This window comes from Melospiza georgiana, chromosome 15, assembly GCF_028018845.1.
Source record: "Melospiza georgiana isolate bMelGeo1 chromosome 15, bMelGeo1.pri, whole genome shotgun sequence".
NCBI classification, from domain to species: Eukaryota; Metazoa; Chordata; class Aves; order Passeriformes; family Passerellidae; genus Melospiza; species Melospiza georgiana.
The window spans coordinates 7,973,486-7,986,224 of NC_080444.1; the positions used below are offsets into that span (position 1 = coordinate 7,973,486).

Sequence of the window (12,739 nt, forward strand, 5' to 3'; positions counted from 1 at the left end):
GGCACAGGAGATGGAGGCAGAGCTTTCCCTGCTGTCAGTGTGAGCAGCGTTGGGCTGGAGTAACACCCCAGCACAAGGGCTGCCACCCAGCCTGGCTCAGCCCCAGGCTGCTCCCAGTCCCAGCCCTGCAGGCTGTGCTGCTGGACACACCTCGGGGCCCTGGGTGGGCCAGGAACAGGTGGTGAGGCCAGGGCTGCTGCCCGTGCCAGGGCTCCAGGAGGACACAGAGCCTTTGTTTGCCCCTGCACAGTGTGGGAGGCTCCCCCAGCTTGGCACCAGAAGGTTTGTGCTTTTCAAAAGACTATTGTTTTCACCCTGTGTTTTTGGGAAAACAAGGGGTGAGCCAGGCAGAGGCATGAGAACCACCCTGGCTTCTTCTGCCTGGGGTTTCTGCTGCCGTGGGCACCTCCCTGGCTGCACTCCCAGCCCTGACCTCCTTCCCACGTGCTGTGCTTCACTCCTGATCCCACAGAGCTTTTGCAGATCTTCCTTTGCTCACATCTCTCCCTGGTTTCTTTCCCTGATCTCTCCCAGCAGGAGAGGTCTCTGCTGCATCAGGAGCAGCTCTTAGGGCAGAACAAACACACAGAGGCGTTTTCCAAAGGCTTTTCCAGCCTTGGCCTTGCACAGGCATCCCAGCTTTTGTTGTGGTAGCCAAACACTGGCCAAAATCCACTGCCCTTGTCACTGTGGAGCTGTGGCATGTCTCAGCAGTCACATTTGGGGCTAATTACCCAAATAAGAGAGAACACCCAAATATATTTGAAAAAACCCGACATGTGCTTTGAGACTCAGCCGTGGTACCTGAGCTGGGGCTGGCAGGGCGTGCAGGGCCTTCACCAGGCTCCAGCTGTGGGGGAACACACAAATGCCCTTTGCCTAGGAGAACCAGGCTCTGGGCTTGTTCTCCCTGGCTTTCACTGCTATCAAATGCCTGCCTAATGAGATTTATTAAATCAACTCACTTTGGTGTAACAACGACAGGAATGCAGATCTCTCTGCCGAGCCAGGGCTTGCTGCAACTGTGCACAGCAATTAGAGGTGACTCACAGGGGCAGGTGGGCTTGGCCAGGATCCTGAGAGGCCTGGCCCTATCCCTGGCATCCAGGGGGCAAAACTGCCTTCATGGTGATGCCAAGAAGGTGGGTGTTTATCTGCATATAATGTTCAGCTGCATTTAATGATTTTTCTTGCTGTAACTGCATTAGCATGGGAGGTATTTTTCCTTTGGAGGAGTTGCAAGGTAACACCTTGTTTCTGTACCTTTACATAACAGCAAGGGGCTGCTGCTACTTGGCAGAAATATTTAAGTTTCCCACCTGGAGCCAGCTCTGTTTATTGATGAGCTTGTCTCCATCACCATGGAGGCTGGGAAAGGGCCTCAGTTCCTCAACTGGGTGACTGTTGGGGAGCCTTGGAGCTGGAAGATGCTCTTCCAGGGAGTGAAGGTCAGGTTAACACCCAGAAGATGTTTCCTAGGTGTGGGTAAGGTGTTTGCTTTGGTTTAGCTTAGCTTGGCTCTGCTCGTAGCTCCCTCTCAATGGCAGCAACAAATATTTCCTTGTGTAATGCCTGGAAGGATGAAAATTCCCTCTCTCAGCCTGAAGTAATGAGCAGTTTCCTGGTTGGTGTCCCCAGCTTGCCCCACAGATAAGGCCTTTAATGCTCTTAAGATAACAGGGAGCCAAACCTGTCCCTGCTCTTGACAAACTTTAATCTCCTGATGCAGTTCCTGGGTTGAAATGGTGTCCCCCAGCAGCAGAGAGGGATGTTCCTCAAACCAGAGTACTGCAGCTCTGTGTTTGTAACTCTGAGCCTCTCTGAGCTGCTGATTGTGAAAGCAGCACTGCCCAGCCCTGCCATAAAGCCATGCTTCACCTGGGGCAGGTGGGGAAAGCTGGGAAGATCTGCCCTTTAACCTTGAGGGGTTTTTCCAGGTGAGCAGGTGTTTGCAGCCTTTGTAGTCAGATCCTGGGGTGGGGAATGTGACTAAAGTTCTTCTCAGCCTATTCAGCGGGGTGAGATGTGTGGATAAAAGCACTGAGATGTTGGTTTTCCCATTTCAGGTAATTTCAATTTAAATTTAAACAGCTAAACTGGGAGCAGGCTCCATGGAGGGAGACTGAGCCCTGCAGCAGCATCAGGAGCAGCCCTGAGCCAAGTGCTTGGGCAAACCTGAGCTGTGCTGCCAATCCTTTGTGTCTTGCAAACACAAGAGGAGAATATCTGAATATCTCTGTTGTGTTCTTGCTTTGGCCAGACCTCCCTTCCCTTCTGCCCAAGAAGTGCAGGCTAAGGACACAGCCCAGGCCTTTGATTTTTGGGAGAACTTGTTGGCACAGAGACCAGCCCCTGTTTCAGTGGTGCCAAAGAAGTTTCTGGTGATTTACAGTGTCTTTGCTGAGTGAGTTGGCAGATGCTCTGGACTAGTAGAGGTGGAGGGAGATCATCACGTGAGATAAACCAAGGATAAAGTCTCATCTGTGGCCTCTCTGCTGAGTGCAATACAGAGCTCCAAAACCATCCTGGGGAGAGGAACAGGCTGAATGAAATCTGGTTGAACAGCAGGAACTCTACAGATTTCCATAGGTGGTGTTGCTCTCAGTGCTATCTCTAAATGCTTCCTCCATGAAGGAGCCATCATCAAAGCAAGTATTTGAATAATGTCAGAGGCTCCTTGACCCTGGAGTGTGCAGGGTGAGGGGAGGCCATGAGTTACAAAGAAAAGATGAGTGTTTTCTTTGTTGCTGGACCTCTAGCATTCCTTACCTTTTACACAAAAATCAGTATTAGCAAATCCAGCTGACCTGAAAATAAATACCCCCTTGAGTCAGGTGCCAAGGGGTCCTCAAATGAGGATGTGAAAAAAACCCTTCATCATGAAAAGAAAACATCATCAGTGTTGAACTGGTGAACATGGATTGAAACAGCAATCTCATCCCTTTGGGCAGCACCACATTAGCAAAGCTCTGACAGAAATCAGTGCTCCTCTTGCCCTGTGTTTTCCTTTGGTCTCCTGGTCACCTCTGGTTACTTTCTATTGTCACCAGAGATCACAGTCTTGTGGATCCACTGCTATTTTAATTGCAGTTCTGACTATCCACATTCAATGTCAGGTGTCAAACAGCCCTTAGGCAAACAAGAGCTTTCTGGCCATCACCCCAACCATTCCCCTCTGTTTCCTGAAGCCTGCAGGCTGCTCTCTGCCTCACCCCGTGCAGGTCCAAGCCCAGACTAACCCTGCTGAAGTACACAGAGCTGCTCTCACTTCACAGCGCAAGTAGGATCAAACTGAAGCTCCAGGGACAGCAGTTTATCTGCCCAGAGTAAGCATTTGTTTTTCTAATATGATTGCAAATTAATTCCAGAGATAATGTGATACCATGTAATTGAGAGTCCCCCGAGCTGGTACCAGTCTATTTTTGCCTAGTCCTCTGCAGACCAGTGAGGATGTTATTGCTCCACCAGTAATGAAGATGTAGGGAGTCCTTTCTTGCTTTGAAGGTTTGTGTCTTACACCCCTGTGCTGCTAAAGATCTTCCTTTCATCCCTAAAAATTAATGCAATACTTAATTTTCTTTCTTCCTTCCACCTTCCCTCATTCTTGTATTGCTTGGTATGAGATGGGCCAAAGGCTGTGTTTCTGCTGCAGTTATCACAAGGCTGACTGGATCTCTGCAAGTTAGAGAGACAAAAAAGCTGTGGAAAGGGTGCTGCAGGCCTTTTCTTCATCTGGAATGTTAATTTGAATATGTCCTCAGCCCAACCATCAATTTGGCATGGAATCTGTAAGTGGGTACCTGTCTCTGGAACTTCTAATCTACTGCTGGGCAAGACTGAAGCAGGCCAGTGGCTTCCCCATGCCTGCTGCCAGGCTGGGGCTTTCAAAGCTCCTGGCACCCCCAGAGTGTCCCTCAGGGCTCCCATGAAACACCTTGAGTGCCACAGGGGATGGGGGTGAAGTCTCCAGGCTGCTGTGAGGGCACCCAGGAGGTTTCTGTGGCTTGGTGCCATGTGGGGCTCTGGGATTCTGCAGGATCCAGGGATGGAGAGGGGCTGTGCTCCAGCCAAGGGACCTGAGAGTGCCTGGGGTGAGGATACAGGGATGGAGAGGGGCTGTGCTCCACCAAGGGCCTGTGAGTGCCTGGGGTGAGGATACAGGGATGGAGAGGGCTGTGCTCCTGCCAAGGGCCCTGAGAGTGTCTGAGGTGAGGATACAGGGATGGAGAGGGGCTGTGCTCCACCAAGGGACCTGAGAGTGCCTGGGGTGACCCTTCCCAACCTGCCCAAACCCTTGGTCTGCTGAGGAAATGCAAACAAAGGAGGAAGGATGTTGGTAAGAGTTGCAGTGTAAACTTGATTTCTGCAAGGCTCAAAGACAGTTGGTCAGAAGAAACTGTTTATTGTGAGGTTTAGGAAAACAATTTCTATGCAAATTGCTCTGTTTTTGCTAAGTAATGGGGTTGATACAGAACTTGGAATTAAAATTTTAAGAATACAAATACATGGTATATTCTTCAACAAATACAAAGCAAACTTCTCCAGGGAACATTAAATGAACAAATGTTTCCTAACATAAATGGGCAACAAATATGGGGTGGGAGGGACAAAATAAAACAACAACCCAACTCAGAAGCCAAAACCCCACTGAAGAAGCAGCAGTCACATCTTCAATTTTATGCTCAGGCTGTACTTTCACTTTGCTTTTCCTGTTCGATAGCTGGCAGAAAAACAGGAAACAAAAACACCATCAGTAAACCTTACTGTTTATGAAAAATAAACTCTGCCTTCCTATAGAGACAGACTGAGGGAGTTTTGGGGTGTACAGCCTGAAGAAAAGAAGGCACTGGGGAGAATTTAGAATCCCTTCTAGCACTTAAAGGAGCTGCAAAAGAGATGGAGGGGGACTTTGGACAAGGGGCTGGAGTGACAGAAAAGCAGAGAATGGCTTCACACTGACAGAGGGCAGGGTTAGATTGGATGTGAGAAAGAAATTCTTCCCTGGTGAGGCCCTGGCACAGGTTTCCCAGAGAAGCTGTGGCTGCCCCATCCCTGGAACATCCCCGTTCTAGGCCAGCTTGGAGGGCTTGGAGTGACCTGATCTAGAGAGATGTCCTTGCCCATGGTATGGGGTTGAAACAAGATGATCTTTAAAGTCCTTTCAACCCAAACCATTTTGTGTTTCAATGATAATGGTTCTGTAGGACACCAATTTCTAGGGTCCTACTCAAAGCCAGAGAATTAAATCCATAATTGGTTGTTTGGATCACCCTGAAAATGACAACTCCTTCCCACATCTGCATAGCTAGAAGGGAGCAGGTCATGGTGTGCAAAGCTCCTCTTGTATTTACAGCTTTAGCATTGGCAAGGATAATAAAGCAGGGGAAAAACAAGGGAAAAACCAGGTATCTAATGCTGAGACTGTGCGTGTTCATGGCTATCAGCACACACATCCACAGTGATTGGCAGTTCTCTTCTGAAGGAAACTGCTCCCAAAACCTGCTCCAAATGCTCTTTTCATGTCTGAAGCTGAACATGAATCCCAGCCTCATCTGGCTGCCTGTGCACAGCGGGAATGGGAGAAGAGCCTGCATGAGAACAGCTCAGGGTGCTTTTCTGAGGGAGGTTTTCTGTTAGATGAGGATGATGATGGGTTTGCTCACTGCCTTATTCCCACAGAAGGTGCCTGCAGGTCTCCTGCCCAGGGCTGCCAGCAGGTACCAGTGGGAGGCAGCAGCTCATCTGCCTGATAACATTAAATCCAGAGCCCAGCAGCCTCTGGGGATGCTGCCTGGCCTGCCAGGGATGGGCAGAGGGTCCCCTGTGCCTCCAGGGGGGCTGGGAACAAGGTCATTACAAACAGACTGATCCTGTTACCAGCACCCAGTGGGAACACTGCTTTCAGCAGAAGGAAGAGCAATCCCATCAGAAAGGGTTTTTCAGACAAAATGCACTGCTGGTTATAATTACTGATATCCTTGGAAGCCCAGCATAGAGTCTTAGTATTATCCTCACTTAAAGTCAGGGATGAGTTTGAGCCTGTAATCCTGTGATTAGTATTCATTCTGCATATGAACTGCAATATGGATTATGTCCTTGCTACTCGTACGTCAAATAGCCTCATAAGCACTTACTTTCTTTAGTGGGCAGTGGATTTTTCTCTCTGGTTTCTGTCTTCTTCAGCTTGGTCTTGTCAAATGTTTCAATTTCTGCAAAATCTGGTTTGTCGGACATGATGGGTCCTGACAAAGAAAGGGAAAACACACCCATGGCTTCATTAGCTAGTGCTGTGATACCAGCCATCTGCAAAGCATTTTCTCCTCAAGAGAAAAAATATTAAAATACCATAAAAATGTTTATTCAAAAACCTCCACAAATCTAACACTCAATCTGGGACCTTTCCCTGAGGCTTGGCTCTTTTAGAGCAAAAGAAGAAACACATAAATAGAATTTTCTGTAGATTTCACACATGCAATTTCTAAAAATCGTATTTTGCACATGGCAACAAGAATAACTGGTAATAAAAGAGACAATGATTAATTGCCAGTAATCCACAGTGCCCCCTGACATAAACCTGTATTTTAAGAAATGCTGCTAACTGGAAAATCTACAATAAACCCCAAATCCAACAGGAACAAAGAGCTTAGATTATGATTTTCTTTTAATTAATAGGATTTGTCTTTCATTCTGAGCCCCCTGTACTGAGTACATCCATGCCCTGAGCTGCTGTGGACACTTGAACATAACAATAGAGGACCGGTTCCCCCAGCCCTTTGTTTGCTCTTGCTCCATATCCCAGTCACAGCTCAATGGCTTTGATTATACTCTATTATAATAAAGAGAATTCCACAAAGCACACCAGCATTTCACCTGTCAAAACTTCCCTAATCCAATTCCTCTTTTTATTAAGAAATTCAAGTTAAAATCCAGCCTGGGCATTATTCCCCTTATTTCAGTGGAGTTTCCCATCAAGGCAAGACTTGGCCCGGAGATGGCTGATATAATTATATTTTTTCCTTCCTGCAGAAAATCAGATTTCATTGCTATCTGCACTGAGACAACAGAGTAAATATTCACAAGGAAAAAAATTAAAAAAAAAAAAAAAGAAAAGCTACTAAAACCACATGGCATTACCGTCTGGCTGCTCTCTCTTCAGCTGCTTGGTGGCCGTCTGAGCCAGTGTGAGTTGAAAAAGGTCAGGGTAATCCCTCCTCTCCTCTCCTCTCCCCTCCTCCCCCTCCCAAACCCATCGCTATTAATATTGATTAGTTTAGTGCTGGGATTGCTCAGCGTTCAGGGAAAGGACAGATTGCTCCTGTAGAAAGTGCACGAGGGAGGGAGATGGGAAAACTGACATGGAAAACTGCCAAATTACATCTTGATTTTTCTTTTATTCTGTTCTCTTCATTTACCATGACAATCATATTGAAGTTTCCCTTCCCACCATTTCCCGGTGCTGAGGTTTGGGGTGAGGTTGAGGTTTGGGGGTTGCTGCTGCCAGATTGGTTTTTCGGGGGGGGGTTGTAGGTGCATTCAGCCACACTCCTGGATGTCACGCCCCCCTGCCCAGGCTGGCAGAAGCACAAGCCTGGGGGTCTGAGGGCTCTCAGCACAGCCTTGGTGTGATTGCCATGACCAAGGGCCAAGTCTGAGATTAGCACAGCCCAGACACCACAGTGACACCCAGGAATGTGTCCTAAAGGGATGCACAGTGAATTTCTGCTTGTGCCTGGTTTGGTAGCTGTTAATTCACTCAGCTCAGGAAGCAGGGAGAGAAGGGCTGTGTGCATCCTCCTGGATACTGGTGTGGTTTCCTCTCGTGTACCTTTCAGTGTCTCACCTGAAATTCCTGTCTAGACTCCATGACAGTCAGAAGGAAGGGAATGAAGTTGGGATAAAATTGATTGTGCCCTAGGAGTAGCTGGTTTTCTCTACTGACTGTAAGACAGCTGAGTGAGCTCAGAGGCACAGAGATGTCTCAGCTGACTGAGAGCCCCTGGAAAATCTGTGGATCTTTCTGTTGGCACCACAGGCTTAGGTGGAGTGGGTTTGAGTTTGACACGTGCGCATGGAGAAAATGGGTTTAATGTGCTTAAATGTGTCTTAAGGATCTCTTCTTACAATGTTTGTTTAAACTAAAACAATGAACAGGTTTGTGGTTGGACTTGATCTTAAAGTTTTTTCCCAGCCTAAGGGATTTGTGCAGGCTGGCTCAGTTATCTTTGCATCTGCACTGACCACACCAAATCACTGGGTGTGTGTGTGTGCACCATATTTAATGTCAGGGCTCAGTTCCTTTGCTTCCATCCTGCATTTCCAAGCAGTTGTCACAAACAGAAAGCTGTGTTCCTGACTGAAAGCCCCAGGGAAAAAGCAGGAAGGCAGCCACTGGGTGAATATTTGGTGTAAGCTGTAGCTGAAATTTGGCACTGAGGAGTCTTCGTGTGTCTGTTTGAAGAAAGAGCATTAACCTCTTGTTTGGCTGAACACAAGATTTAGATCAGAAAAGACTTTAAAACATAATCTGAGTGATTCATGAATCCAGGCAGCTAATGAGTTACAGTTTTTAATTAATATTTAATATTTGTCAATTTTTAAAAATAACAATTATAATTCTGATTATGAAGAGAGACTAAAAGGACAAAACCTCTTAAACTTCAAGAGTAGCACAAGTTCTCTCAGTTGTAGACAGCAAACAAAGTGTTCAGAACAGCAAGGCAGAAGAACCTCACTTTTGGTTTTCTATGTCCAGTCACAGGCTCTGCCCCCAGGACCCACAGCAGAGTTCAGGCTCTTCTAAACATGCTAAGACAGGGTGAACATGCTTGTTTTCACCACCACTACCACTTTAATTGCCCAATTTATTTTCCAACCTAATACTTAAACAGTTTGGGATACATTGTTTGGGTTTTTAGGCTAAAGATGACCAAGTTTTTAATTGATATTGGGTTGGGTTTGCAAGGAAGGTGCAACAGTGTTGAGAGAAATAACATAATGATGAGAACTTACACGTTCTCACTCTGCTGAAATCAGGAGATACTCATCTCAATAACAAACATCTTGACCATTGCATAAAGTGCCTGTCAAGTTTCTTTAGCTTGTAAATTCAGTGCTGTGGTCAAACACAGCTCGTGTGGGATTCAAACCTCATGTTTATATACTCAGTGCAGCACACACAGCTGGATGCAGTTTACATATGGAAAATTTGGAACTTGGCCTGAGGGCATTGCATACTTTGAGGTAAAGATGGGTAGGTAATATCATACTCAGATGCCTTTTCCTTTCACTAGTAATGGAAATATTTTTGGTATATATGAGCAGCAAAGCTGCTCTTTGTCAGGTTTTTAATTGCAGGATTTCAGTCACTGTCTTCACTAAAGGGAACATGGCATTTACCTGGCCTTGGGAAGACTGTGGTTGCAATGAAAACCTCAACTTTCTACATATTGCTCAGAGGCAGAAGAATGTAGTGTATAGAAATGTGAAAAACCAGGAAGCCAGTGGAGCATGCAGACTGTAGAATCTTTATACATGCTCTACACATAAAGCATATAAAGCTACACTGCTATGGCTGTGCCTGAAAAGCTGCCTCATACAATGGAAACTCTATTTTATTTCAATTTGTTGCCAAAAGATGAAGGGCTGAGTCAAACCTGCCAGGACTGACACTTCTGATACCAGTGAGTCACCTGCCATTGACAGCATTAAACCATGCCTGGCAGCACAAGGCACCGAGTCTGTCAGACACCCACAGAGCAGCAGGAAAAACAAACACTCGCTCCCAGGATTCGGTAATAGGTGAGAGGAAACGTTTAGAGAGCTCAAGTGAAAAGTCTGAAAAGTGAAGCTGGGAAGTTTGGATGCTGCTGCCACTTGCCCTTTTCCCTTGGCTGCTGTCACTTGAAAGCAGCATGCCCAGCCCATGCATATACACATACACATATATATATGTATATATGCACACACATATATATGGGCTGTAGCCTTCAGTGGGCTGGGGGATGCTGCGCTCATGTTTGGCACAAGAGGTGCTCTGGAAATGCCAAGTTTCATAGAAATGAGGTGGGCAAGTGCCAGAAGAAGGGGTTTCTTTCTCCTTAGTGGGAACCAAATGGTCTCAATTTCCACGGGGAGCTGAGGGGGGACAAAGCACCCTAAGGCGAGCAGGCGGGTAGAGGAACAGACGCTCGAGCAGATCAGTGTCTGTAGCTGAGCCAATAAGCTGACACAACTGATTTTATAATCACATTAGTGCTGTCTCGAAATAACACGCCCACTCAAATATAACAGTGATTTCATTTACAAAATGCTGTGGTATTTTTGGTGCTAAAGGTAGGGGATCAATTTGTCAAGGCTGAAAGCTGGGCTGGAATCTGCACAGACCCTAATTCCTGTAGGTCCCTGTGAGCACTGAGCACCTTCCAGGCAGGTAGCAGGATTGGGTGCATTATGAGCTGTCCTTAGAAGGTTTCCCGTCCTCAGGGGAACAGGAAAAAAAAAGACTACAGCTTCACTGAAAGGGTTTTCTTAGTTCTCTTTGTGCCTTTTGTTCCGTCTTGCTGCCAAAAAAAATATCCCTGTTTGGGAACGGAGACAGGTTCCCAGGCTAAGAGACAATGAATCCTGGGGGTGTAAGGAAGGCACTGATCCCTCTTTGGCAGGCTCTCTGCTGTAATGCTGCACTGCCACTCAGTAAATACTCCACACTTGTCTTACACTGGACATTTTAGCATTACCCAAGGTGTTTCATTTTCCTTACCAAGACCATTGAACCTTGAGGGTAGTGCATGCAGAAGATGAGGGGCGAGGAGAGGCAGTTGTAGACAGTCCTTCTCCTTGGGTTATTTTTACCAACCCCATGTTTTCCAAATAGCTCAAGAGTTCAGACAAGTCTATACCAGAAGCCCTGTTGCAGCACAGAGCAAAAGGAGAAAACATAAGCTAGTGGGAGTAGAGTTTCCTCTCTCTCTCTCTCTTTTCTTTTTTTATTTTTTTTTTTTTATATTATAAAACTTGGTATGGGGGTGAATTTTTAAAAGTTTAACCAGATGGAGATTCTTGCAACAGAGCTTTCTCAAGAACTGACCCGAAAGTGTGTCTTCCAGCACAAAGCACTTGGCTCTGGCCTGGCCCCTTCTAGCAAAATGTGTTGACCCTTGAATTAATTATTTAAGGAAAAAATAGAATTAATACAGAATGTCCATGCACAGGCTTCTCTCCCCAAAGCCAGGGTGGGGAACAAAGCATGTGATGTGTTAGTCACATTAGTTAGTGCTACAGAGCACATGACAGTTTGTGATGAATACTGGTCTAGAGACACAAGTTTAGCATGACTTTGAGTCTTTAACAGTCTTTTTTTTCCCCCCCTCCTTTCTGTCTCCAGACAGAAGCACCTCCTGCAAGCAGCAGTTTAGGGAAGAAGTAAGACAGGGAAATCTTGGATGAGCATTGGGAGTGTGCTCAAACATGGCTTTTCTCAGTGGAGCTGGCTGCTCTGAAATTAAATAATCCACTCTTGAGATTCTCCCTCTCTTTGCTTCAGAGGAAAAACATTACCATTCAAATTGTGGCACCCACTGTGCAGCAAATAGATAACCAACATAATCCAGGAGAAGACAGATCAAAGATCATAAAATCCAGACATTACTAACTTTATGTTAACTTTAGATTTTCCTTTTGTCCAGAGGAAAAAGGACAATAGGTGGGTCTGTTGTTACAATCTGTGCTGTGCTGGGGTAGCTACAGAGGTGAGAAATTCTTCATTCCACTGGGCTGTGGATGTAGATTTGAGGGGCACCTCACCAGAACTTCTCTTTGTGTTGCCAAATCATTCCACTCTCAATAGCCTGGGACCCCTGGTAGTTTGGTTTTATGTTTGGGAAGAAGATAAACACTGAAATTTTTCAGCGGCTTAAGGAAACAAGGCTGCTGAAGCAGAGGAACAGAAAAGGCAGCCAAGTTATCTTTTCTAGCTGATTACTCTGAGCAATTTACAGAATAAAAACATGTATTTCTCCATCATCTTTTCCAAAAATAATTTTCCAATTTTATAAGCTTGTTATACAGCGTAAGTCAAACATATAGGTATTACAAGTTGTGTACAAGGTCAAGAATTATGTAAGAAAATGGTAATAAGTAAGTTCCACATCTGTTGACTTCTGCTTTTTCCATGAAAGCTGCAAGTATTTTACATTAAACACTGGTTTTCTTTTTTAGAATGTGAAAAAGAGAATAAAGAAAGATGATACTCTTTACCTCTCCTGGTATCTGATGTGAACATCTCTTTCTTCAGAACCTGAGTGAACTAGAAAATTTTTAATGAGTACTTTTATGAATTTTTTTTCTTGCAAACGTATGTAAAGTGCCAAAATCAGTTGGATTAAAGCTCTGTCTTCATCCCAGGGTTAACCTGAGCTCTGTCAAAGTGACTCCCCTGGAGTTAGTGTACCTTGGGCATGAGTGACCACACCATGAAATAACATGGGAGCAGCAGAGAGTGATTGTGTTGGCACTGACAAATTGTGGTAACGGGAACTGCAGCCTTTGCTTACCCAAGGTAAAAGCAGCACAGCAGCTCGAGCACAGATTCCGCGTGAGGGCAAAGAATGGCAATTCAACAGTGATGGGGACACACAAGCTTTAATTTGAGTTAACTTTATCCTTGGGGCATGAGTGTGTGTGTCCACAGCCCGAGCTGGTGAATGCAGAGAAAAGCAAATAGGAAGTAAAAAATGCAAGT

At 45.8% G+C, this 12,739-nt stretch overlaps 1 protein-coding gene across 1 annotated transcript; it reads right to left on the minus strand.

The window, feature by feature from the left end:
* Positions 1-4,382: 4,382 nt before the first annotated feature.
* LOC131089836 (thymosin beta-12-like) lies at positions 4,383-7,243 on the minus strand. The gene is made up of 3 exons (XM_058034809.1): positions 7,135-7,243; positions 6,135-6,242; positions 4,383-4,720 (listed from the first exon to the last, which is right to left on the minus strand). The coding sequence occupies exons 2-3, from the start codon at positions 6,232-6,234 to the stop codon at positions 4,683-4,685; spliced, it is 138 nt and encodes a 45-aa protein (XP_057890792.1). The 5' UTR covers positions 6,235-6,242; positions 7,135-7,243; the 3' UTR covers positions 4,383-4,682.
* Between the last annotated feature and the right edge of the window lie 5,496 nt (positions 7,244-12,739).